Source organism: Seriola lalandi, unplaced genomic scaffold (genome assembly GCF_002814215.2).
Source record: "Seriola lalandi dorsalis isolate HSWRI2012SDOR001 ecotype SW California unplaced genomic scaffold, Sedor1 jcf7180002054374, whole genome shotgun sequence".
Classification (NCBI taxonomy): domain Eukaryota; kingdom Metazoa; phylum Chordata; class Actinopteri; order Carangiformes; family Carangidae; genus Seriola; species Seriola lalandi.
Genome location: NW_019524927.1, coordinates 350604 through 377280, shown reverse-complemented (window position 1 = coordinate 377280; position 26677 = coordinate 350604). Strand labels below are relative to the sequence as shown.

The window sequence follows — 26677 nt, the reverse complement described above, 5'->3', positions numbered from 1 at the left end:
CACAGAAATCACCCATAAAAAGAAATGTAATTCTCAAAAATAATCCTTGGATAATATAAAATAAGCTGAAAAGGCAGAGATGATTGAGTGTTTGGATGTGACATCTTTTGGCCAGCAGTTAATTTGAAGCCATAAAATCTTACTGTAAAGAAATTGTGTAGTTTCTGTTAAAATTGTCATAAGTGACACGGATAATATTACTAGCTTCTTTCTGTCTTTCAGCCTTTGCTCCTCATGTTCTATCCGACCTCCATTTTTCTTGTCAAAAAGTGTTGATCACTAATACTTGGACCTCTCTCTATCACAACCCACTCACTTGACCCTGATCTCTTTCTCGTACTTTTCCCTCTTTCATACCCCTCATTTTATTCTTGCTACTTAGGTGTGAAACTACAAAACTCCCTACTACTCTGTACCAGCTCTCTCTGGTGTGGGTAGATTAAATCTGTCAAGGCCTGAGTTATAAATGAAAATTTTGAACTCTATGGTTACATTATCTTTGTCTCCCTTGAAATATTTGTTACTTGCCTACTCCAACAAGTAGGAGAAATTGTGGCCCAGTAACACTTGAAATGAGTCACCATCCAGCTATGCAAGGTAAATTTGAAAGGCAATGAGCCGTGTTACAAAATCACTCGCACCTTTTGGCCAAAGCTATATGGACTTTGTGATTCTGCAAATGCTCTTCCATTTCTTCCCCAGCATTTTGAGCCCTTACGCCCCCACCCCTGCCCCCCCGCCCCCCTGCGCTAACACATTTTCACTGAGCCAACAGATGATGGTAATTACAGTGTGTGAGGGTTCAGTGCTGATGTTGGGGCTGAGCCAGATTGTACCTGATGAATGTATGGAGGCTTGCCAGTTGAAAATTGAGTTAAATTGGGTAAATTAATGTTGTGCGGACATAGCATTTTACTCTAATTTCACGGTACGGCATTAACATGTTATATAGCCATTGTAATTTGTGTGAATTCATGGGAGATACATTATAAAATCATATTATGTCACCTTTTCCACATTACACTGTGCAGCACTAATGTTTGAGGGGTAGTTCACATCCAGGCACTCATACAACAACGAGCATAGTGCGTCATTGTCGTATGAAATGTTGACATAAATATGATAAATATGCCATATGTCTCTTGACATTAACAGCCCTTCTTGAGGTGGAGACTGTACCATCAGGGCTTGTTGAGAATAAATCATGTTTTTGTTATTAGTGTGATAATGAGCAATATCGGACTCAAACGCTAACTGAAGAGTTGTTGACTGGCTCTTGCCATCGCCCGTAAGTGTTTGTTGTTGTTGTTTTTGTTGTTTTCATCTTTCTCTCCTTTTTCTTTTGCTCCTGGTTCATCTGTTTGCCACACTTTTTGTGCTTCTGTGTTTCCTGCAGTTCGCCCCATGTTCTTTCTCTGAGTCTTAGCTTTTACTGCCGTGTTTTTCTCTGGTGCAACGTGCACACACACACACACACACACACACACATACAAACACAAGCTTTAACACTTTTAATCTGGCGCTTTATTGTTGGATACGTGAATGAACTGTGTCATCAGTAATCAGCATTACACCATCACCTCTGACCATTTGTATCTCCTTTCGTTGGTCTCTTGGCCCTGGCTTCTATTAGAAGCTACAGAAGAATGACGGCATGATAGGTAGAACTTATGATTGTTTTTATTATGATAGTTGCCTCCTTTTTTTTGTCTACTTTGTACAGCCAGTGATTTTTTGTGGTGTTTTTAGGATGGATGATGTGAAACTCCCCCTGAAAGGAGGGGAAAATGTTTAGATTACTTGTGTGGCAGCAGGCAGCCAGAATGGATGAGGGGGTGTGTGTGTGTGTGTGCAATATTATGTGGTCAGAAGCTTGCAGTAAGAAAATTTAATTACTCTGCAGCACCCATTACCTATAGGGTTTGCTCAATACTGTGCCCACATCTCCTGCGACTTGGGTGTCCTGAATTCACTTGGGTCCCATAGCAAGACTGTGGGTGGGAGCTGCAAAACAGAAAATGATGGTAAATATAACTTGACTTTGAAAGAAAATAAAGCATAACAGACTCAAATTGGGACAAACAAAGCACTATGCAGAGGAGCAAAATTGTACTGCAATTTTTATTTTATATTTTTTTGGTGAAATCATGGTTAAGAGCAATTTTTGGATCAATGTGAAAAATTAAATCCCTGATTGTTAATGATAATGATGCACTGACAAAGTGCAAAAAGCACTGTGCACTACCTACCTCATACCAAACGGCAGACAGACATAATTAGCAACTAGGTGGCGAACATAGCGGAGCATTAAGCGTCTGGTATTTCCCTCAGGAGTTGTTGGAAACAGTAACAGAGCCAAAAAAAAGGGGGAGACAATTCACAAAAAAGTAAACAACAGCTAGATGTTGTTTAATAGACAAATTTAACAGTCGAACAGTAGTTGAGTTTTATTGCTCTGATAATGAATGGGAGATTAATGGAGCCACAAGTGAACCGTGCTGGAGGCAGTTAGCTGTGCTGCTATAGCATACACGTCACTTAATGTCTCTGCCATTGTGTTTTTCTCCTTCCTCTTTTTGCCCTTGTTATTTCATTAATGACACTTTCCACAGCAAACTGAGCTGTGGTGTGTATATCGTGGAAACTGGAAACAAAATTGCCCATCTTGACTTGAATATGAACCCTGCAGTTCCCCTGATAGACGGCTATCTTCATGTTCACTCATGCCATCCTGTGTAGTGAACATAATATGTCTGCAAATAATTCAAAACATCAAGTATGTACAGTTTACATCTCCAAGATTGATTGGCAGTTTCCCTGCTGTTCGCCTTTTTCACAGATCCAGAGTGACATCTTGACATAATGGTTTTCATAACAGTGTGTTTGGCTCTCTCTGCAGACTGCTATGGACCAGCTGCACATGCACTTCACCCAGGCCATCCACAACACAGTGTTCCAAGTGGTGCTGGGATACGTGGAGCTGTGTGCTGGCAACGCTGACACCAAGTTCCAGAAGATGCAATACAAGGACCTGTGCACGGTAAATAGATCTGAGTGTGTGTCTGTGTTTGTGTGTGAAAGTGGTTGCTTTCTTTTTCTTCTTCTTCTTCTTCTTCTTCTTCTTCTTCTTCTTCTTCTTCTTCTTCTTCTTCTTCCTCTGTTTCTGTTTCTGTCATTTAACATCTTTCTGCCAGAAAAGAATCAGTTCACTTGATTAGATGCCAGTGTGAAGAAGACTAACCACTCATGCGGTCAGTTAAATAATAAGATACACCACCTGCATAGTGCTGTGATGAAATGACATATGAGGTACTGCTGGGCACACACACCGTCCTCCACCCACACACACACTTTTACTCACAAGCTTCCCTTGGCTTCCTTATTGCCTCGTATCCAAGCGGAAAATGCCCCCCAAGATCAAAATAAATCACATTTGCATGCCCAGTGAGCCATAACTTAGTGATTTCATCATGGACTGGCTGGGAGAAAGTTTTCCTCCCTCAGGGGCTGTGTTACAGTCTGACCTACAGTGTTGAAGGGTATATAGAAGAATGGTTAAAGTTTATCCCAGCCTGATCTGAGGGTACAGTTTGTTTCTTTACACTCTCTCTTGATATATCAGCTGTCATATCTCTGACCCTTTAGCTCTATGTTTGGCCTCGCTCTTTTCACTGCACAGTTTTTAACAGGGGCATGGCCAGGGCACTGTGCTTACATCTACAAGCCCTTCTCTTTACCTCTTACCTTTGTGCTACCTCTTCACTCCTCATCTCTTCTTCCCCTGCTTCTTTGTCTCTCTGTTTATGCATGGTTTCCTACCCCGGTAGGTCGGTGGCCTCGGAGGAACATGTAAAGCCTCTGCATTCCAGGGCAAGGCTTCTTTTGGTCAGACCCAGGTCGTAGCACCAGAGGCGTTGGTGCTAGCTTGCATTCATGCTGGCAGGCAGGATGTTTTCTAAAGTTTAGCTGTCACTTCAGGCTAGGTTCGAGAATGTAACTATGATGAAGTGATGCTGATTAAATTTTAATTATTTCCAAGTTGTGGTCTGAGTTGTTGTTGGAGGACGCTTGTGTGTAAGAAAGTTGAGCTTGTTAGTTTGATACCAGTGGCTCCTGTTATAAATTATGTACTTTTACTGGAGTGCACAGTGTGGCTATATGGATGCATCAAATATAGCCACACTTTAGATATACTGTACTAAAGGATTCTTGACAATAATATCTGTTTCCAGTTTGCTTACAACCATAACTTTAGGTGCATGACCTGTCAGACCATCTGTGCAAGTACTGAATAATTCCTCATTTATATTTCCCTGGTATATAAATAATATTTGAGATTAATATCTAAAAAAAACTGTGATTTTATTTTATAGTGAGATTATCTATAATGTGAGATCGCCTGGGTGAACTCAGTCAAGACGTCAATCAAGCTTGAGATTGAGTTGTGGTAGAAAAAAAAAAATCCAATACGCGATAAAAGCTTTCTGCATATAGAAATCATGCTTGTTTTTAATCTGTCATCGAAAATGAATTTCGACAGATAAGATAAGACACAGTTCAAGAGGAATTGGTTGTTTCAGAATCTTTTTATTTTAAGGGTATTTTTTTTCCACAAAAAAAAAAAAACTTCTGTATCTTGCAGGTTTTTTGGCAGGAATATTTTTGGGCTGCCTTCCACATTTCAGCTCTATCCATATTTCAGTCTTTCACATGCTTCTGTAATGATGTATGTTGGATATTTTAGACTCAGTACAACAAAACACTCTTCCTCCCTCAAGCTGAAGGAATACAACTGTTCATTCCTTTCTGTTGTTGTCTCTTTTCTTTTCCTGTCGACCTAATTGTTATTAGGCTCACTGGAAATCTGTGCCATGGATCCCCCGAATTACTGTGTGCACGCAGCTGTGCATTAGTTACAGACACATGCTTATGTTTACTTGCGTTTGATAGATACTCTGTCAGCACACTGTGTTGCGTGGATGATCCCACTCATACCACAAACGAACACACACGCATAGACTGAAGAACTTAAGATTGATGGGATGTGTCGTTGGACTTTCAGCTGTGTGATTGTGATTGATGGGACAGCAGCACACACACATGCACACGCACACACACACAGGCACACACACACACGGGCACACACTCATATGAAGAGGTTTGTGAACACCCACGTGCAGTTCATCTGTGTCGCTGACAACATTTACAGCCTGTCGGAAGTGTAACGGTGAAGTGTTGTGGTTTGCGTTTACTCCTTATGGTGGATTATTTTATTTAAGGCACTTATGTACCTGCCTGTAAAACATCAAAAGTAGAGCTAACCAAAGAAAGAAATGTCTGTGTGGTTTAAGTGGTGTACACACACACACACACACACACACACACTGGAATGAAGTGTTGAGGTTTTGAAGAGGTGCTAAAAATATGAAGATGGGCTTGAAAGCTGGACCTGTCTGGGATTCCTGAGTGTTTGAATTGCCCTTCAGTGTCCCTCTCTGCAGTTGTTTGGGCTTTTGCAGCAGAGATGCACTCACTGAACTTGTTTCCAAGGTTTCCCTGGCCAGTATAAAAAAAAAAGTTAAAAAAAATAACATTCTGGTTCAAATCAACAGGCCGGCTAGGGAAATTAGGTATGCAATGCTCTCTGCTCTCTCAACATATGCTGTTGATCTGCTCTTGAGCAAGGCATTCAACCCTCACCTGCTCCAGTGGAGCTGCTCAGAGGATGTGTTGATGGTGTGGAGCTGTATCAATAGGAAACTTAGTGTTTGTGGAGAAGAGCAAACTTATTCTGTTGTTGTTCCCCTGATAAATAAAGGTTATCTTAATGTGAGAGCCACTTTAGAAACTCTGAACTTTCCTCTTTGTTATGCAACTTAAAATTCAAGGGAAATGGGAACACTCGGAAAGGTCACTTCTGATCGTGAAAGGGTCTTATTAATTTTACATCAGCATCTCATCATTATTGGCTAGCCTCACTCCTTATCAATCCCCTGGTCTGTCCGATTTTCCTCCTCATGGAAATGAAACCGTCCACTCCCAGAATCATAGGGGAAGAGGATGAATACTTCAGTAAATCGTTTAACTCAGATGCAGTAAACTTTGTTGTCTGTAGAAACTGTTAGTGGGGCTTTAGGGTTTTAGTATTTTTTTTTTTGTTTTGTTTAGTTTTTTCACCAATGTACTAAAAAAGCCATTAGCTGTAGTGATAATAGAGAAACCATCCTGATAATGTTATTAAACAACTGCTCATCAGTAACCCACAGTGATCCATCCCACTCGCCGTTGTGCAGTGCTCCATTATTTTGATATAGGCTGGCCTTTGTTGTTGTATATCTGAAGGATGGGCCATTGTGTGAGATTGTCGTTAAGCAGTGTCATGGTCGTACGCTGTTTTTTGTGTGTGTTTTGCCGACTGTTGCTGGTGATAGCTTCATTACGAAATGAAAGCAATCTACTCCCAAAAAAAACAGTTTTGTTTCCCTCCAATGGAATCTTATGTTTGACTTTTGATCCTCACGCCTGGATACCCATTCATTAGATTTTCTCTTTCTGATCTTTATGATGATGTTCGTTTGTTTTCTGGAGAATCTGTGGTTTGAGAAGTGACAGGAAAGTTTGTTCCTTTTTATTTCTATGGAGACTTTATAGTCAAGTTTTCATGTGCTATGAATATTGTTTGTGTTATGCTTCACATTAAAGTGCAACAGGAAACAGCGAAAAAATGTTCCAGTGTCAAATCCCCATTCCCTGATCTGGTTTTTAAGTCTGGTAAAAGCACTGTAACAACTGCATGAAATATTAATATAATAAAAAGAAGCAGTGACTTCGCCCCATTGAGATATCAAAAGTATTTTAGTGTTAGCCGCTCCATTTGCTTTTGATAAGATTAAAGGTACTGACTTTGACAACAGAGCCAGTAAGAGGGTTGAATTCTACCTGAGCAACAGAATGAAGCAGATAATGGCAGAACAGCACAGAATCTGTTTTTGTTTGTTTTACAAGAGGAGGATGATCTAATTCCAAGTACCTCGTTAAAAGAAGACTTTGCTTTTTCCAAACTTGTCAGTGAATCAGCAAAAACAGGAGAATTCAAAATATTTGTGCACAGATTAGTTTCATGTAGATACATTTCAGTGCGTCTAAGTAACCTTGTCTCAGTCCTGTGCACTTCCCTCCAATATTTAACACTAAACATTTTCTTTGCTCACAGTTCTTAAACGATTCCATTGGAATCTTCTTTTCAGACTTGTTCACCAAGTTGTGATGAAGAGTGTTTGTGTTAGAGAAAGAGAGAAATTCCTCTTTAGCAGAGTGTACTGTACTTTGTTTCTTTGCTGGCACAGCAGGTCTACAGATTGCTGACTATGTTTTTGATCTCTTGCAGGTTAATCTTTTTATTTATTCTTTTCTGAAAGGAGGGGGTGTGTGATTGTCTTTTCTGAAAGAAAGTGAATCAGCTAACTTGTGGGTACCTGCGCTGTCTTGTACATCTCTTTTGTAAAGTGTGTGACATTTCTTTCATGCATACTCCTCCGTACTCCCACACACACGACTGAAAAAAAATGCACTCAGTGCTTTGTCTTTTCAAACCCATCTGACACAGCTTGGCATATGTTATGAGCATAATGATAGGTAATTATATTCAGAAAAAAAAAAATGTCTGTTAGATGTAGATCCCGAGCTTGCCTCCCTCAAGCTCTCATCACTGAACTAGAAGGATGTGTCCAGCAAGGTTAATGGTTGGTTCCAGTAAGCAAAAAAAAGTTTTTATTTTTTAAACTTTTTTTTTGTAGCCTTTAACACACACACACACAGACACACACACACACGCGCACGCACACACACGCACACACACACACGCTGAGGATCTTAGCCCGCACACACACTCAGACCTCTCACCCCCGCGTCATCTCCCCTCAACCCAGTTGCTTGGCAACATGCTCCTGTGATAAGGTTGGCTGGTGGGGAACTGGGAATGTCAAACGCAGGCCTGGTTTTGTCAGAACTGGTTCATTAGCCTACCTATCTGACCACTGGTGCTCGAGCCTACATGTAACTTCAGCCAAGTTTTTCTCTTTTTAGGTTGGGCTCTAAGCACTGGTGCTCAGTTTTATTAGCACAGCTCTGTCATACTAGGACACCTATATATCTATATATATATATATATATATATATATATATATATATATATATATATAATTTTCCTATGAAAATATTCTTTCATCTTTTGCAATATCCATGTAGAGATGATCCCTTTATATTCAATACAGCTATACGCAGTAAGTTGCAAGTTGCTGTGGTCCGAACACAGTAAGTTGTTCAGCCCTATGCAGAACCAACAGAGAACAAAATTGCAGACAGGGAGCAACAACAGTTGCAGTTGTTTAGTGGTCTGTGGTGGTGGATGACAGCCAGTATTTGTATATAATTTTGGACGTCTGCTACTCTTGTATACATGACTGCACATCCTGCAGTTGCCATCATTGCATCAGACTGCTTTCCTAAAAAAAAAACAAAAAACAAACTAAACAAAAACAAAGCCTTAACTAAAGAAAATCCACCACATGTATAATTGGTTGAGTGGAATATTCAGCACTTTGTTGTGGTCGTATAGTTGTAAAGGTTTGTTGTTTTGTCATTGAAATGCTTATTTGGAAAAAACTGCAATCCATTGCAGGTATTATCCTCTCCAGTCTGACTGCAGTTAAATTATAATGTAGACTGTCATCCCAAGATGATGCATTAATGTGCTATCGAGAATGGACAATGTGTATTTAACAATGAAATATGCATGAAAGCATCATTTTACCTCCAGTGTTCTGAGCTGTAATACAGCACAGTATACAGTAAAACTAAGTGGTTTTCCCCACTTTTAACTTTCAGTTAAACATCAGTTTTCAGTTTTGTTGACTGATGGAATCAATAATATTTCATTCTTTCAGCACCAAATCATCTCTAAAAATCGTGGATCCACGCCTGTTGTGCTATTTAAATGCCACGGGCAACAGCTCTGTCAACATCTTTTTAGATGAAACTTTCTTGCTGATGGCTCACAGTCATGAATCTACTTCAGACGTCTCGCTAAGAAACGCTCTGTTGAGAGATTGTCCTGGCAAGTAATGGTTTGTCACTCAGGCTCTCTCGGACATGCCAGAGCGAAAAGCCAGAAGAAGGTTTGGGACTCTGTCTTTGCACAGTTGGGGGTCTTTATTGCAATGCACTGTTTTCTTTCTCGGCAGCCACCAGTGTATGGGGCTTGTGCTGTGTAATTCACAATGCTTTTGTGAAAGGTAGCAGGGTTCTACAGACACTTATTCATTATCGTTTTTTTACACAAAGGAAAGTGCGGCTGCTGTCGACAGCACTGTTTCATCTGGCAGTGATTAATTTGTCTGTGAACATGTTGACAGGCCTCTGTTGGCGAGTTGCTCTGTCGAGCCTTGAACTGTGTCAGTGGCTACTGTTGTGCCAACTGCACTTTTCTTAGGTGGTCCAAATTTTAACAGAACACACGCAAACCTTTTTTCCAGGCTGTCTGGATATGTGCAGGAAAAATAGCAGTGTGCGTTACCCTCTGAGTATTTTGAGCACTATGATTATGCATAAAGCTCGGTGACAGCGGTTGTGGTTGTTCCATGGATGAAGTGACATTGTTAGATAGGTAGGTAGGTAGACAGTTATTTATTTGTCATAAAGGAGGAGACCTGTGAAATCTTTTAAAATACATTATTATATGAAGCCATTTTACTGGAAGAATAACCATTAATATATTCTTTTCAATTGTAAATGAAGCCTTAATACTCCCATGTACTGTAGGACACAGTGTCTCATTATGAGACGAAATAATAAAGTTGTCTTATGAAAGCAATAACACAGACAGTGGTTGATTATCCACCTACATGGACATGGTATATATCTACAGCACTGGGCCTGTTATATGTGTGCTCTTACTTTATATTAAAGAGGCAAAAATCTCATATACGAGTATATGAACAAGTGCTGTTACTATGACAACCATACATTACATTATTGTCCTGAGTATGAATAACTCTGTGACGTCCAGTTGCTTTCGTAAATGACTGCTAAAAGAATTGTTTTAGTCACAGATGATAAAGTTGTGGTATAATATACTGTGCAGTAGTATACTGTAGTAGCCCAGATGTGCACATCTGAGATGTTTTTAATGTTCTGTGTATTGGTGAGGCACCTACTTAATAACATCCTTATTTTAATCTGTTCTTACATTAATTAGCTCTTGCATAAGATGAAAGCGTTTTTGTGTCACAGAAAATAGATGTTTTCCAACACACTGTCCTTGAATGATGAGTATAAGCAGGCTTTAATTAGATGTAATGTAGAGGACAGCTGATCATGTCCTTTTTTTGTCTGAGAATATTTTTATATCCATTAATTTTAAAGTAGTTGGGCACTGTGTGTGTTTCATAACTCGCATACGCATAATATGGCAGAAGCACATATAAAACATGTGACACAGAAATACTCTTAAGGTTTTCAAAGGAGCATCAGTGACCTTGTCTTCATCACTTTTTTGTTGGCAGCATATCACCCTGGACAGCTACATTCCCTGCCTGACAGATCTGTGCAAGGCATTGTGGGAGGTGATGCTGAGCTACCACTGCACCATGCAGTGGCACGAGGAGCACGACAAACAGGAGAACACACCCACTCCAGGTAAGAGACTATCCCTAACAAACCCTGTGAGTTTTTCTGAACAAATTTATAATCAGCGGCACTACTCTGTTTGTTCTGATGCAGCATCTCAGCTGAGTGCAGCTGCAGATTCAGAAATAAAAGATGTGTGTACCAGATCCCACAGAGGGCGCACATGACTTCCACACTGCTCACACCTTCTGTCTTGCACAAGCTAATATTTGGTGCCTCAAACGCTCCTTCCCTTTTTTTCATTTTCACTCCCCAAATCTCTCTTTGTCACCTGCTTTCTCTCTGTAGTTTTTCATTTAGAGTGTCCCATAAAACACCAAAACTGCTCCCTATACCCCAAACTGAAAAAGTAATTCACAGTATGACTTTGTGATATTGGGGTCAGCATTCTCCACACTCTCATTTGTGCCACACGTTTGTTGGCTGTTTGATTTCAATATACAGTAAGTTTACAGCTTTATAGCTTACAGAAAAGAATAGCTGAGCCATGGTGTATGAGAAGTGAAAAGAAGAAAGCATTGAATGTGTGCTGATGCTTCAGTGCAGCACGTAGTGTAGTGTAGTGGTACGGACTCTGAAGTGGCACATATCTTGCAGCATTTATTAAGCTTTCTTCAGTGCAAAGGTCGTTGAATGAGTCAGTAGCAGAATAATCACTTTTGATTGTCATTGGTAAAACACCTCTCTGCAGCAGCACAAAGAGATGTGCATTGTATTTTTACAGTTACAGGTTTAAGGTTATACCCCACCGATAATGCAGTGTTTTGTATGCATTATGTTTGCAGCATTATCAGATTTAAATTGGGTTAACTGTCTGTTCTAATCACATGAATACAAATTATATTTACACATTATTGAATTTACATGGCAGGATTAGTGTGAGCCAGTGGTATGGCTTCAAGGATAAATATATGTACAGGTGATAAATCATGAATGATGTATGTTTTTTCTTATGGTAATGTGTCATGTGTGACTTTGAGTTTGTTCTGTTTGCAGGCCAATAGAAACAAGTGTTTCCAATCGAGCTGTAGCAGTTAATAATGAATAACTTGACACAAATGGACGACAGTGAGATTAGAGTAAAATGATCTAATTCATAATACGTAATTGATGTTGTCTGCAGTGACCCTTTTTGACCTTCCAGTGTCATCTAGACTGGCTTTTATCATTTCAGGAAAGAATTGTTTTAGTTTTTTTTTTTTGACAATAACAGTGTAAAGGACACTGACTCCTCCCCTGGAAACTAACTGCACTCAAGTTACAGCCCATTAAGAACAGCAAGACGGCAGTGCACCACATCTGTCCAAACCCAAAGCTTATGTCTGGATCAACAAGTGTGTTGCTGCTTCTATCCATCCTGCCTCCAGTCAGCTGCCAGATGTGAAAACATCAGCCTCGTGAAGCTCTGTTGTCAAGGCAATACATACTTTGTGGTTTAGCAGTAAGCTCCACAGGAAGTTGAATTTCTTACCGATGTAAGAAAAGAAGCCATGGTGGATTTGGTTTATAGCACTTCTTACCTCATCACTGTTACGATCATTTGTCTTGCTGTAGATGGTGTCAGATATTAGCTGCAAATGGAGGGCTGTCATATTAGCTTGTACCTTCCTGCACCATATTGAAAGATAGCTCATTTCCATTTTCCATACTGTACTGAATTCATTAGGCGAATGGATGAAGAAACCAGGGGGTCCTGAATTGTTGTTGACATGTTAAGTCCTCAGGATCCTCCTTGCAGGGGAAAGGACACACACCACGTTTCCTTTCATGAGCCCCATCTATCATCTCACTATTTGATTGGCTGTCACCTCCGTTCTCCGTGTAAAGGTGTCCCCGACCCTGGCTCTGTCCTGGCTTTCACCTTTCTCTCTTTATCTGTGTGTGTGTGTGTGTGTGTGTGTGTGTGTGTGTGTGTGTGTGTGTGTGTGTGTGTGTGTGTGTGTGTGTGTGTGTGTGTGTGTGTGTGTGTGTGTGTGTGTGTGTGTGTGTGTGAGAGAGAGAGAGTGAATAGTCCATCAGAGTAGTGATTTACTATACAAGCTTTATCTCATTTGTCGAAGAGTATTTTACAGTGACAGTGACCCCCATCTCACACAAGAGGCTTAACAGTCACACCCACTGAAGATCACTCTCTCCCCCCTCTGTCTGTCACACACACACACACACACACACACACACACACACACACACACACACACAAGTACAGACACACCTCTCCCCTCATTAAGAAAGCAAAAAGAGCATCCCATTGAATTTAAAGCTCTGCCACTTGATATATTGAGCTGGTCAGTCTTAACATTTCAGTAATTAATCTGACCACTTGATGAAAGGAAAGGTTGTTTCAGGAAGCAAAATGGACCAGGGTCATATCCCTACCTGACAGAATGGATTTGCTGCCGGAGCACACACCCTGTCATGCTCGATCAGCACTGATGGCCGTCAGGCGCAGGGGTCGCTCCGAGTGTGTGAAAGCATTTGACTGTGTGAGAGTAAATAACCATGACCAGCGCGTGTATCTGTTACATGCTCACTCAGAGTAGGAGCGTGAACCATGCAGACTAATATCGGAATGTATGGTAGCTGTCTGCTCTGCCGTGATAAAGAAAACCATCGGTTTTCAGCACTCGGGCTGAGAATTGGCCTTCACACCTCATTAATGTTCAACATAGTAACATAGCATATAAATGAAACAAAGCAGCATGCTATGTGAAATAACCTATACCAGTACATATTTGTAACTTGTTTTATTTTTGACTGATCCTTTTCATTCTATTTTCTATTCATGCAAACCTCCCTTCCCCTGAGTCAAAATGACATAGCACCGATCTAATCATATACAGTAATTGGATTTATTACAAGCCCTTCAAATGCATCTCTTTTAAAGGGCTTTCAGGTGAGAACTTACATATACAGTATAATGTACATAACTACCAAACCTTTCAACACATTAAGGTTTATATGTGAATAAAAACAGTATCATTTTATATGCTCAGACTGCACCGAATCACCACTGAATAAAGTAATTAAAAATCCACATGGTGACACATGTGATGGAATGTAATCCCGTGACGTTAAGTGGGATATATTAACCATGTGGTGCAGTGCAGTTGGGCCAGTGTTTTCCAACTGTGCAGAGCTGGTTTCCAAAAAAAAAGTTTGTTGTATAAAAAACGTCTCAGCCAGTCTGCATTTTTGAATTTAATTTTCTTATTATTTTTTTGGCATCCTTTAACTCACTGTCATCTGTGGGAAATAGCAGATAATATTTTGAATCCCATTTACAGTGATGAATGTCATGCCATGCCAATACAGTGTGATGAAAGAGCCACTGTTTCCATTTAGATTGTGTTATTATAATATTCAGAATCCAGGAGTCAAGTTCTGACTTCTCTCTTGCTAAACTTTCACAGATTTATGCTAAGTCATGCACAGGCTGCTGTTTTATGAGTCATAGTTTGAAAGCAGTGGGGAGCTAAGGCCCCTGTGGTTGTTTGTCATGTGAGTCATCAAGAACTCCGTTACCCACACTGCCACCAAAGGTCAAACACTGGTTATCACCTCCGGATTTGCAAAGGGTGGCTTTCCCTATCATTTAGTTTTCCCTCCCTCTCTGTCGTAACACTTTTTAATAACCATTATTAAGGCTTTCTCAGCAGTTAACCTGAGGAGGCTGTCCACACCCTCACCAGGTCAACAGTGGGAGACTGTAGTGCCACGAACTACAGCAACAACAGCAGAGTATGGGAAAGTAATGGTGATATAGTTGTTGGTGGAAAAGGAACAAGTGAAAAAAAATACTTTGTTAAATAGAACAAAAATGTTATAGATTTAGAAATCTTTAGAAAGCTGTAAACCATCACTTACACTGTACCCTTAATATGTTTTCTTAAAAAGAGAGAGAGAGATGAGATTTTAGTTTTAAACCAGTAGAACCTCAACCAGAGGCTCTGTACAGGACTAATCATCAAACGGCTGGAAATTTTGAATAATGATTCTTCTCAGTCGTAATTCATTCAAACCTAACCACACAGACAAGATACACATATTTTCAGATTTGGTGTAAACTTACACTTTCTGACGTTGTTGTTCTGTCTATTGTCCATCGCAAATAAACACCCTTAAATCTGCTTAGAAATCATCTGAAAACTTTGGGTAGTGTTGACCTAATTCCCAAGTTTTGAAGAGTAGAGAACTCTCATTTTTAGTAATGAGAGTGTAGTTCAATATTAGTAAATACTACAGTATTTATTAGTAGGTAGTTGGTTACTCCATTAACACAGCCATACTCTTTCTGGCACACCTATAGCTCTCACTTTTGTATCATCAGTTAATCAATCACAACCTTTACTCTCTCACCTTCATCAGCTTTCTCAACCTTTTATTTCGTATTCTCCAAATTTTTTCCAAATGTTCTCTCCTCCTCACACACTCACACTCTCACTACTGACCCTGTGCTCATTAAATGAAACCCAGATATGTCAAGCTGTCATGTCACGATGTCTCCAGAGCTCTCTGTTCTTTTGCCTTTCAGTGAACGATGCAATTGTTTTCAGTTCTGTCTCTATTAATGACTCAAATTACAGCCAGTATTTTAGGGGTCCCAAAGACAGTGTTTAAAAGGGCTCTCATTGAAATTCCTAGACACTGTCACAATGTCATTTTTAGAAATCCTGACTAGTTTTGGCTGTAACATGACAGCAGTGTCTGTGCAGGTAATATGAAAGGATGGGAATTTAAAATGAGCTCACTCCTCAAGTAATGGAAGAAATCTGAGATGAATAAGAACGTATTTCATATGAATTCAAACACCAAGGAAACCCAGAAGGTTTATCGCTCATGTCACATCCATTTCTGAGTGTGATGATTGTAATCAGCTGGTGAGTGGAGAAGATAAACATACATGATAGCGAAGTGCAGTGGTATTTTTGCCAGCCAGAATTTAAACTTGATCAACTGTTATGAAAGTAGTATCGCCAAACAATCGTACTTGTTTAGTGCTCAATGTATGCTTGGATAGAGGAGAGGCTGTCAGTCTCCCTAGGGATAAAACCATGATAATAACCATACGACCATGATGCTGTTCATGAAACAGGGTTCATGGCTTGATGCCCTCACAGGATTACTCACAAAGTTTTACTGGAACTGTCTAACTGTTGGACATGGCAACAAAGCTTGTATTTAGCCGTTAAGATTTGTTTTTTAATGCAAGTGCGATAATTTGATCAGTAACAGATGCAGATAATGAAGATTTATGTAGAAAACGTCTTATACAAGTTGACTTGTATTTGTTTGGACTTAATGATAGGATAGACTTCTTGTTAAGCACGATGTCTTCTTGAACTAATCTTAGACATGGGCTTACACATTAATAATGTTTAAGGGAAACCCATTGTTCTGATCTATTGCAACAGATAAAACTTGACAGGAATTCCTCTTGAGGATTTTTCTCTCTTTGGTGTATTGAGCCTTCTGTCAGAATCCATATTGAGGCTGAGCAGATCCTTTGTACTGATAATTGCATGCCTCAGAGTACGATTAACATGGGTCCTGTGGGTAAAGTGTTGGTCCGCATGCAGACTGATAAAAAGGAACAATAGAGTCAGAAAGGCAAACTACGCTGCACAGGACACTTCTTCTTCTGCTTTGTTTCTAAGAGAGAGGTTAGTAGGGATGCTGATCATTAATGGATGATTGCTAAATCATTATGAAAAGAGTACACCACCAATTTAGTATTGTACTCCTGTAACACTGTCAGAATCACTACGAGTGTAGCAGCAGTGATCAGAGCTCGTGATGTGGGCCTGCTGTGAAATATGGAAGGATTTACCCTTCCATATATCAGTACACACCTCAACACCTCACTGTTTAGTACAGGTAAGATCTTCATTTTTTTTAACACCTCATGTAGGTGGGTGTGACAAGTCTCAGGAGCGATTGTAGTCTGTGCTTTCTTCGTTTCTTGTCTGTGTCTCTATAAAAGAATACCTGCACACACTCTTAAAGTTTTCTGCGGAGCTTAGATTAATCCTGTTTCATTGATCCCTGCTGAACACTGGCGTCTGAAGTGTTGTACTGGCTTTTTTCCCCCAAATGTACACAGTATTTCTTGTATCTTAAGGTTTAGCTTTTCTTTTAACTTCTTGTGATGCTTTTTTTTTATAGTTTTTTTTTTTTTTTTTTTCTTAACAGCACGCCAAAAAATGACCTGACTAACGCTACACTGATGACATCTTGCTTTTGAAACCTTTCTTCAACTGTTCCTGCTCTCTCCTTCTTCCTTCATATTTATATAATTAGATATACACAGAGTCTGGGGGGGGCGTAATATAATTCATGTTTGTACTGTTTTTTAATGGATATGCTTTCTGCTCCAGTGTGTCATTATGAAAACACCCTCACTGCCACTGATGCTAAAGTCAATGTGACTGTAGAGTTCACTTGTTTTAAAAATAGGCAAGATGGCAAGAGATATTTATCCTCTGCTCAGCTGACAAATACCTCTCCCAGCAGGTCTGGTCTGCAGTGGCTCTGTTTTGACTGCAGCTTGGAGACGTTTGAGTCAAGCTGAGTTAAATTATGTGTTTGTATGGTCAAAGCTTTAGGTCTTTCAACCATCTCGCTGCTGCAGAATAAGAAAAACATTACCCATGATTCATGCCTGTCTCCCTTGTTCTCGCCGACTAATGTGTCTAACATCATCTGGTTTAATGGTTAACGAAGTGCAGTGTTTATGATCTCAAACACAACGAGATCCACACATATTTTGTTAGTGACACATTTACGTTTTTCCTCTGTGCTCTTACACTGAAATCTGAAGTCAAAATTCTTGGAAATTTTTGTCTTTTGAGTGTCTTTCCCATCAATAATCTGCACCCCTTCCCAGCGAACGCCGCACATGGAGATGGATTCACCATGTTGTTTGGTTTGCCTGTAAATATACGTCCTTGGCCAATGCTTGAAGAACGCTTTTTTTTTTAAACCAGAAGTAAAGGAGGACGTCTTCATAACAGATCCTTCAGCAGAATTTTAGCTTCTTTTTTTTTTTTTTACTGTGGCTTTTGTCAATGGTGCGATGACTAGAGCTATTTGTTTTTCCCCTGCTTAGAAACTGATGTGGTTGTGTATTTCGACTTGTCACAAGATATTTTATACTGCAATGCCCTCAATGTTAGTTATTAATGACTGAGTTGGTTATCAGGCAGCTGCAGTGGGTGGGGAGGCCTTCCTTCCAACAGATAGAATCAGGTTTGAGGCTCCAGTGTCTACAAGCACCTTCCCTGTTAACGCGTCTTTGAGACACTAAATCCCCAGCAGGAGAGTCGCCCTGCAGCTGACCCGGGCAGCTGGTTTTACTGTACAATGGTTTTTAACAGGACCAACAAAATAAGTTTCACAGTGTACAAGAGCCCAGGTGTTTTTTTTTTTTTGTTTTTTTTTACTGATTCCGCTGTTTTTTTTTCATGGATTCTTTTCATTTTTTCCTGTCAAATGTTCAGTCCAGTAACATCCAAGAGGAACATGAACAAGGAGTCATTTATGAAATGATTTAGGATAGATTTTTTAAAAAGTATGTATTTAATGTGTAAGTTGTGGCACTTATTCATTTTAAAGGAGAGTTTTCTATGAATAAAAAAAAAAAAAAAGACACACAAACCATAAAAACAAACATTAACCAGTGGGATGATGCATGAACGAGATGAGTCTCAGCATTTATCTGTCTTCCTAATACATTAAAGGAATATAATGAGATCGACAGCCACCCACTTGTTGACTTAGCAGGCTCGGTGTTGCTGGCTATCCTAGAAATCCACTTCAAAAGGGGCAAGCAGCTTGAGATTGACTGAAGCAACTTTCAGCTAAAGGAAAATAGTGCAGCTGCTATGGCACTATAGCCTCTTCACAACATGCGATTCTATCGGATCGATCAGAGAAAAAAAAAAGAACTCAAAAGGATATTGAGCTGAAAATAGAAGAGGAAGTATTGTTCACTGGAGATGTTGGTTCCATTGTCTGACAGGACTCAAAACCTTATTTAACTTCCCATATATTATTGTTCTAATGGTTTCTAGGTCGCTGTCAGTCTTCCCTCTCTTGAGGGACTGTATGAGCCACACGCTTTTCAGCTGCTGACTGACAACCACTTATTCTCCGGCTAACATTCAGGCATGGTCTATTATACTGAAGAACTTTTGGCAGAACCAAAGTGGGTCAGATCTGCAGATCAGCTCCATCATATTTCCCTGTTTACCTGAGGAATAATAATTTTGTTTTACCATTGTCAAAGGGATATATTTAAGTTGCATCTTGATCAACCCTAACAATGGTCTTTTTTGGCTTTTGTGTGGATCCAGGCTTCACTTGCATCCATTCCTTTACCCTTTGAAATACAGCTGGTAAATTAATCGATTTGTGACATGTACAAAAAACAGAGACAAACAATTTATAAATGAAATGGATGAGAAGATACAGACTTTTATCAGTTTATTATTTTTTTAAAATCCATCTGTGTCTTTGTTTGAATGTTTCTAGACGATGCAGCAGCAGCAGCAGAGTCTGATGAGTTGGTGGTGGACCGCAGCTATGTGAAGAAGAAACTGGAGCATGGACTGACACGGATCTGGCAGGTTTGTAAAGAACAGTCTGTTTCCCTCTTTCTCTGTCTTTCTCTCTTTGCTTGGTCTGAAGCATGTCTCTTTCTTCCTTTCCACTCCTAGTTTTTCTTTACATATATTTTCTGTTGGATTTCTGCTCAACTCAGCATTGCTCAAGTTCTCCTTCCAAGGATCATCCTGTGCCTCTCATTTCTCTCTTCAGGATGTCCAGTTGAAAGTGAAGGCCTACATCCTGGGGACAGACATGTCTAACTTCAAATACGACGATTTCATAGTGGTACTGGATGTCATCAGCAGGTACACCGCACAGCCAGAGAAGACAGCTCTTCCCTTGTTTCCACTAATTGGTCTTCATTATCTTGCTATCTCTGTCATCTTCTTGTTTTTCTTTTTTCTCTTTCTGAGGATTCTCTACTTTGCTTTGCTAGATGAAGAACAATTTTTTGTTTGTTTGTTTTTTTTATTACTTTCTCTATAGAAGTTGGTAATGTACAATAAAAGACATTTAAAAATACACTGTGTTGGTCTGACAGAACAAAGTCAACAAGAGAACAAACATTTATGTTTAGCCCATATGAAATTACCAGGTCGAAAGTGTTAACCTGGATTATGATTTGGCTCATTAACATGCTTTTTAAATTTAAAAATTCACGTCGTATCAACACGTATATCATTTAGATGGAACTATCATATTTGGTGTAAATGCATATGAGAAATTCAGAGAACTCAACCAAAAAAAAGTAGAGTAGTGAGGTAGAGATTTAGCGGCCTGTAGGTTGTAACAGACAGCAGTGACGGATGACGTTTCAAGGTTACTGCATTATACTTAAAAGAAGAAAATGCTCCAAGGAAAATATCTCTCTCTACCCTGAAGAGTTTCAGTGAGTATTGCAGTGTTTTTCCCTCACTTCTCCTACAGGCCTCAATAAGTATTCCTGGTACATCCACACCCGACTAGGTTTCAGTGGGAAATAGACAGTCTAGCCCATTGTCAGCAGTAAGGTCACTTATACAAAAATGATCTGTCAGATAACGGCCTTACATACCTGAAGGGGATGTCGGACCTTGAGGAAGCTGTGGTCAGAGGAGAATTGACCATGACTGTGTACAGGTATTTTGAATGATCAGCTGAGACACTGTAGAGAATGTTTGCAGATAATGTCCGTGAACCCATCAGGCGTTTAATGAAGCCACTGCTCTGTGGATGAGGTCGTCTTTTCCTATAGTGAGACAGCTGTTTGCCTAGTCAGCTGTGGCAGGTTGAACAGCTTGATGACGTACCTATAAATGTTAAAATATGTTGTTTCAGATGGCCTGCTTAGGGTGCAGAATTGTGTGGTCGTTCTTCAACACCACTGCTAACAGTACACTGTCTGTCCCTTGACTGGCATGTTACAGTTACCACACCAAGTCTGTTTACACTGTGTCTCTGTGACCCTGCTGGCTCAGCTGTCATTCAAGCACAAAATGGTCTTCCCCCTAAAGGCTTTGAGGATAAAGGGCTGTTTTTATATGTCCCCAGTAAAAGTTTTTTTTTCTTTATTGAATGATAAAATAATATGAGCAATACCTTTTTAGAAAATCACTTTTAACTGCAAGAAGCAGATTTAAGGATGGTTTATTCGGGACCGTATTTATAATTTATATAATTAAAACTTTTTTTTTTTAGAACTTTACTTATAGATAGACTTTACTTGATTAATCAAATCACTGGTGGTGCAGTGGTTGCATCGCTGTGTGCATGTACACGTGTCCTCATTACAGTGCTTCATCCCACTACATGCTCCATCAGATAACAGCCAGATTTATTTTTACAGTGCAGTGTAGATTAATTACGTATATTTATATATCTTTTTCAATTCATAAAGAATAGTCGCCATTGTCTCGACAAATCCCTCTGCCTTACTTCCTTCCTCTCCATGTCCTTCCTTCACCATTGTCTCTGTCACCATCGGTTCCCTTCACCCCTCTCTTTCAGGTTGATGCAGGTGGGCGAGGAGTTCTGTGGCAGCAAGTCAGAGGTCCTGCAGGAGTCTATCAAACGCCAAAGCATCAACTACTTTAAAAACTATCACAGGTAAGATGTTTCCATCGCTTCTACTTGATCATATGAAAGTTAAACTTTAATTCTGTTCATTCACTGAGCTGATAGGATTGATTGTGTGTGGGTAATTAGACCCAGAGTTTACGGGACGGACATTTGCAGGTCCCCGAAACTGAAAAAAAGTGGTGAAATGAAAGTAAGTGGAAAAGATTTTTGGACAGCAGGTATGCATTGCTTGACAGAAACATTTGCACACAATCACTACCATTGGCTGCCTCTAATGCACTCCATTCCCAGTGTAATTGTCTTTGGAGGAGACGCATGATTACATGATAACACTCACTGAGCTGGAAGCACATTTACATCTTGATTACGTACCCCCCCACCACCCACATGCCAACCAAATGAATATGCATACCTTTACACAAGACAGCGCCACAACATCAGAGGTAATTTGCATTGAACAGTGATTGTGATTACCTGTCAAGAATCATTGATAAGATGCTTAAATATCAGAAAGCTACAGTATAATACGCTTCATCCTTATGACAAAGGATGGCAAAGCAGTGAGACACAGAGGCATGATGGGATATATCTTTAAATCAGAGGTGATAAGATGGAGGTGATCTCGTGTGAAATTGTAATCGGAATTGAAAGAGACAGTAAGAGGTGACAGACCCACAGAGAAGAAGAAGAAGAAGAGGTGGACATACAGCAGCATTATTATTAACCCCTCCACAAATACTCTGACATACACACACATTTGCTCTGCTGGCCAGGAGGCTTCCAGTGTGCATCATTTTCACATTAGGTTTGATTAATTTTCCAGCCGGGTGTCATTCCCAAACAGATTACCCATCAGTGAACTTTGACTCGCTGATGCCTGGATTTGTCTGTCAGCTGCCTGCAGTGACACGCTCTATCATCGGGCGGGTGTATTGTTGGCCTGCGGGTGCAAACGACAGAATGACACTGTCAGGGCTCAGACATGATAAATAGTGCATCAAATTTTTTGCACAAACATTAGGTTTTGGTAGTCAAAGGTCAAGGTCACAGTGACCACGCAAAACACGATTTAGGCCTTTTGAATGTAATATATCAGGTTTGTAGCCATATTCTGATACATTGGTTTGTTTGTAGTCATATTCTGATTGGTTGCCTTGTAACTGTATTCTGATTGGTTGATTTATAGCTCTATTTTGATTTGTTGATTTGTAACTGTATTCTGATTCATTAATATGTAGCTGTATCCTAATTGGTTTTTAGCCCTTTTCTGATTAGTTGGTTGGTTTGTCGTATTCGGATGGGTCAGTCTGTAGTTGTATTCTGATTGGTTGAATTGTAGCCACGTTCTGATAGAAACATGGTTTTGGCCTCAAGGGAATCCCTTCTAATTTTGTACAAATTTCCACTCTACATGGAGCTGATTAGAATTTGGTGGTCAAAGGTCAAGGTCACTGTGACCGCACAAACTATGTTTTTAGCCATAACTCAAGAATTAACACAGCAATTATGACAAAATTTCACACGAATGGTTAATATTTTACATGATTCTGGATAAACAGGAATGTAACCTGAAACTAGTCTGAATGGCAGAGGCATTTAGCGATAAATCAATTATTTTTTTCTAAATCATTTTCTCCGAGGGATGTTTTATTTTGATGTCCTTTAATTCTCAGTGCTTTATATTTCAGAAATATAGCTGTAGGAAAACTGAGCCAGTGTTGGTTAAATATAGGTCATTTAATATGCTACTGTATGTTGAAGTCAACCACAAGTTTTCCCTGTCTCTCTTGTGTTCCACTTTCTATCACCTCTCATACTTCAAACAACTTTAAGACAAGTAACAGGGGGTGGTGCAGTGTTTGAAGTCAACACTGCTCTGACATTTCACACAGAAAGACCTCATATTGACCTCGCGGGTGAGCACCAGGGTGGCTGTCTTGAGCTGTGATCATAGTTAACATGGAAACGTGTCTCACACACACACACACACACACACACACACGCGCGCCACACACAAAGTGACGTGCGTACACACACACTAACACACACACACACGTCTTCCTTTTCATTTTGCATCAGTGACCTTTGCAGACTGTGTTTATGTCAGCACATTTAATCTGGCCTCTCAGACCATGGGAGCTGGTTAAATATACGAAATGGCATGAGGTCATTAACGCACAAATGTTGACTTCTTGTATTCTACTTCTTGTTTTTTTTTCTACTCTCAGGGCACGACTGGAAGAGCTAAGGATGTTTCTGGAAAATGAGACATGGGAACTGTGTCCTGTCAAGTCTAACTTTAACATCGCCCAGCTCCATGTGAGTTACAATCACATCACTGAGGCGGGGAAGTGAAGCATGGTGGCATTCATTTATTCCACACTCCGTCATTCACTGCGCAACCCCCCCCCCACATCCCAACCCCACTGTGAAATTTGCATAAGGATATGAAACGTGTAGGATTCCGCTCAATGATTTCTGTGTGTGGGTGTGAGGGTGTCTCAGCTTGTGTATCAAGATAGGAAGATTGCGGTTCACTGCACATTATGTAACATAGATGAAGATAAAATGGTTGCTGTCCCTTGTGGCGTGTATGTTTGAGGGTTTTATTTCCCGCTCTCATGAGCAACAGTTAAAAAATAAAAACGTAAACATCAGAGCCCAATGTTGATCATGTACGACCAGCACCAAAATGTATTGGATATATAATGTAACCAACTCAAAGAAAAGATCATTGTGCTCACAACATGTTCAGCTCACTTCACACTGAAGCAGAAATGATAAATGGACATGAAGAAATGTCAGAAAGATAAATGGACTTAATTCAAAGTTTTTTATCTTTTTCATTTTCTTACATCTTGTTTTCTCCTTCATGTCGTCTTGCTCGGGTATATGTGCAACAAACATGCAAACGAATCTTTGGAATAAACTCACTGGCGTGAGAATGTCTACATTACTTAATGGCACACAGGCAGTGCATTGCTCGGCTGTTCTTACAAGATTATTTAAACTTGCTAAAATGTGCAGCAGTTTGTTACACATATCCCTTCAGGACAAAGCTCATGTTGTGACTGTATATTCTAAATTGTAAACTTTTTGTGAGATAGTATGGTTGATAGAACCTAGATGTTCTAATATTATTAAATTATTATCAATACAATTATTTTAAATTAAATACAAAACCTCTTTTTCTCCATTTCTTGTCTTTTCTGTCTCATCTTCACCAAACACAAACCTACATCTGTTGTCTTTCAAAGTGTATCTCTGTCCCATCTTCTCCAAACCAGGAGTTTAAGTTCATGGGCCAGTGTCGCTCTCCATCCGTGTCCCCGAGCAGACAGGCCGTGACCTCGTCCACCTTGGCCCAGGAGGAGCTGTCTCTGTTCCAGCAGTACCTTCAGGAGGGAAACCCATTCGAGATGCACATCGAGCACAAAGAGGAGGAGACGGAGGATGTGCTGGCATCTAACGGGGTAAGTGCCATAGAAGGGCAGTTGCACACATGCTTCCAAAGTTGCTGTCATATCTGCTGATTCAGCTGCTGATGGAAGTTTTTCATTGCCACGAGTTAGATACTGTTCAACTGCGTACATAAGTATGTCCAATTAGCAAGGCCACCTATTGAGGTAAAACACCAAACAAGTTGAAAAAGAGACGAGTTGATTAATTGGGGCGTAATCACTGTGGGTCATTAAGTGGTTTACAGCAGCCCTCAAGCTGTCATCAGCAGGGCCCTAACAAACTTTTATTAACAGTGCAGGGCCAGCAGTGCAGAACCTGCCATGATTATTAAAGCACTTTGATAAATCATCTGATATGTCATATAAGCTGTTAAATAGCAAATCTGTGGGAAGCTCCAGCGTAGGGCCAATGTTTAAACACTGAGAGTAGAGCTGAATGTAATAATTTGGCATCTTTGTCATGTAGTAATTTTTTATGATTCTTCTTGCTCTTCATGCTTCAGGATTCAATAATCTTCCCCAGGAAAGCAATACTCCCTAGTATGCTATTTTAGTGTCGGATTTAGTATCCAGCCCTCCAGTATTAGAAACCTTTTTATTTTCTAATTTTCCACTCTGTGTTTTGTATTAAATATAAATAGGCAGCACTTTATCTGAAAAGACATGTAAAAGTATGGTGCCTTTCAGTTTTGCAGGCAGTCTGTGTTGTCCAGTGAAACTACCAGGCCTACCACTTTGGCACCATACATAATTAACAGAGAAGAGAAATTGTCTCACTATACATCTATCAGTATGCTTTGTAAGACCAGCTATGCTTGAATTGGGGAGAGCGTTGGGTTCTTATCTCATCCACCAACCGACACACAATCTAAGCACTTCTGCAAATATAAAAGCACAACGGCCACTGCATTTATCATTATAGTAAAATGGCAACCAAACAGTGGCTACTGCTGTGTGGTTAAGAAGGAGTGGGAGAATCAGTGTATGTTCACTAGCAAGGTGCTGTTAGCAGCATCAGTAGTCCTCTTGTTCCTTGAGGCAAACTTTAAGTCTGACACATCGCTCACTTTTTTTATATGGATATGTTTTCCTCTCAGGCTCAACATCAAAACCAATATTGCACTATCTACAATATGGGGCTTACCAAGGGCCTAGCTTGGCTCGCTCTTAAGCTTGTAATCCTTTCTATATGGCTGTTGTGTTGCCTCAACTTGCACATAAGGACAAAGAAAATATTGTCTTATTTCAGGGCTTTACCTGAACTCTCCTCTGAGAGGTCAATGAATTTTCAGCTTTTATCCCTCAAGCGAGTGGTTTCATGGTTGTGCACTCATCAGGGCTAAAATATGCGGGTGTCATTTTTTTTTTTTTGTTAATCAACTTTTAAATGTTTTAATCGCATGGTTCTCTTTTTGAGTAGCCAGTTTGTATTTTGTGTTATTTTAAAATCTTTGTGATCTTTCATCGTAGTGTGTTATCTGATCAACAGCAGTGACACAATTTACCCATGGCATCAAATTTTTTTCACACTTATCTCCCACAACTGGTGATGTGTTAGGAAAGTTTCACAGCATGTTATAACAACATTTGACTTGTTTTTGTCCCTTTTCCTCCCCTCATCTCTACTGTATTTCTTCTTTGCACTGGTGCTTTGACCGCCATTTTTAGCGTGACCTCCGTCTGATCTTTCTCTTCCCTTTTTCTCAAGTATGAGTCGGATGAGCTGGAGAAGAGTGTGTATCAGGATTACGACAGCGACAGTGATGTTCCTGAGGAGCTCAAGCAGGACTACGTGGACGAGCAGACGGGTGACGCCCCTCTTAAGAGGTCAGTTCCAACTCAGATTATTTTAGACCTCTCTGTAGGCG

At 40.0% G+C, this 26677-nt stretch overlaps 1 protein-coding gene across 3 annotated transcripts in view; it reads left to right on the top strand.

The window, feature by feature from the left end:
• Positions 1 to 26677, top strand: part of vps50 (VPS50 EARP/GARPII complex subunit) — a 94476-nt gene that overhangs the window by 34268 nt on the left and 33531 nt on the right. For all 3 annotated transcript variants that reach the window (XM_023408836.2, XM_023408834.2, XM_023408837.2), the window contains exons 12-19: positions 2900 to 3040; positions 10563 to 10695; positions 19216 to 19310; positions 19501 to 19595; positions 21277 to 21375; positions 23577 to 23667; positions 24636 to 24821; positions 26518 to 26636. In XM_023408836.2, coding sequence (XP_023264604.1) covers positions 2900 to 3040; positions 10563 to 10695; positions 19216 to 19310; positions 19501 to 19595; positions 21277 to 21375; positions 23577 to 23667; positions 24636 to 24821; positions 26518 to 26636 — 959 coding nt within the window. The remainder of the gene's footprint in view (positions 1 to 2899; positions 3041 to 10562; positions 10696 to 19215; positions 19311 to 19500; positions 19596 to 21276; positions 21376 to 23576; positions 23668 to 24635; positions 24822 to 26517; positions 26637 to 26677) is intronic.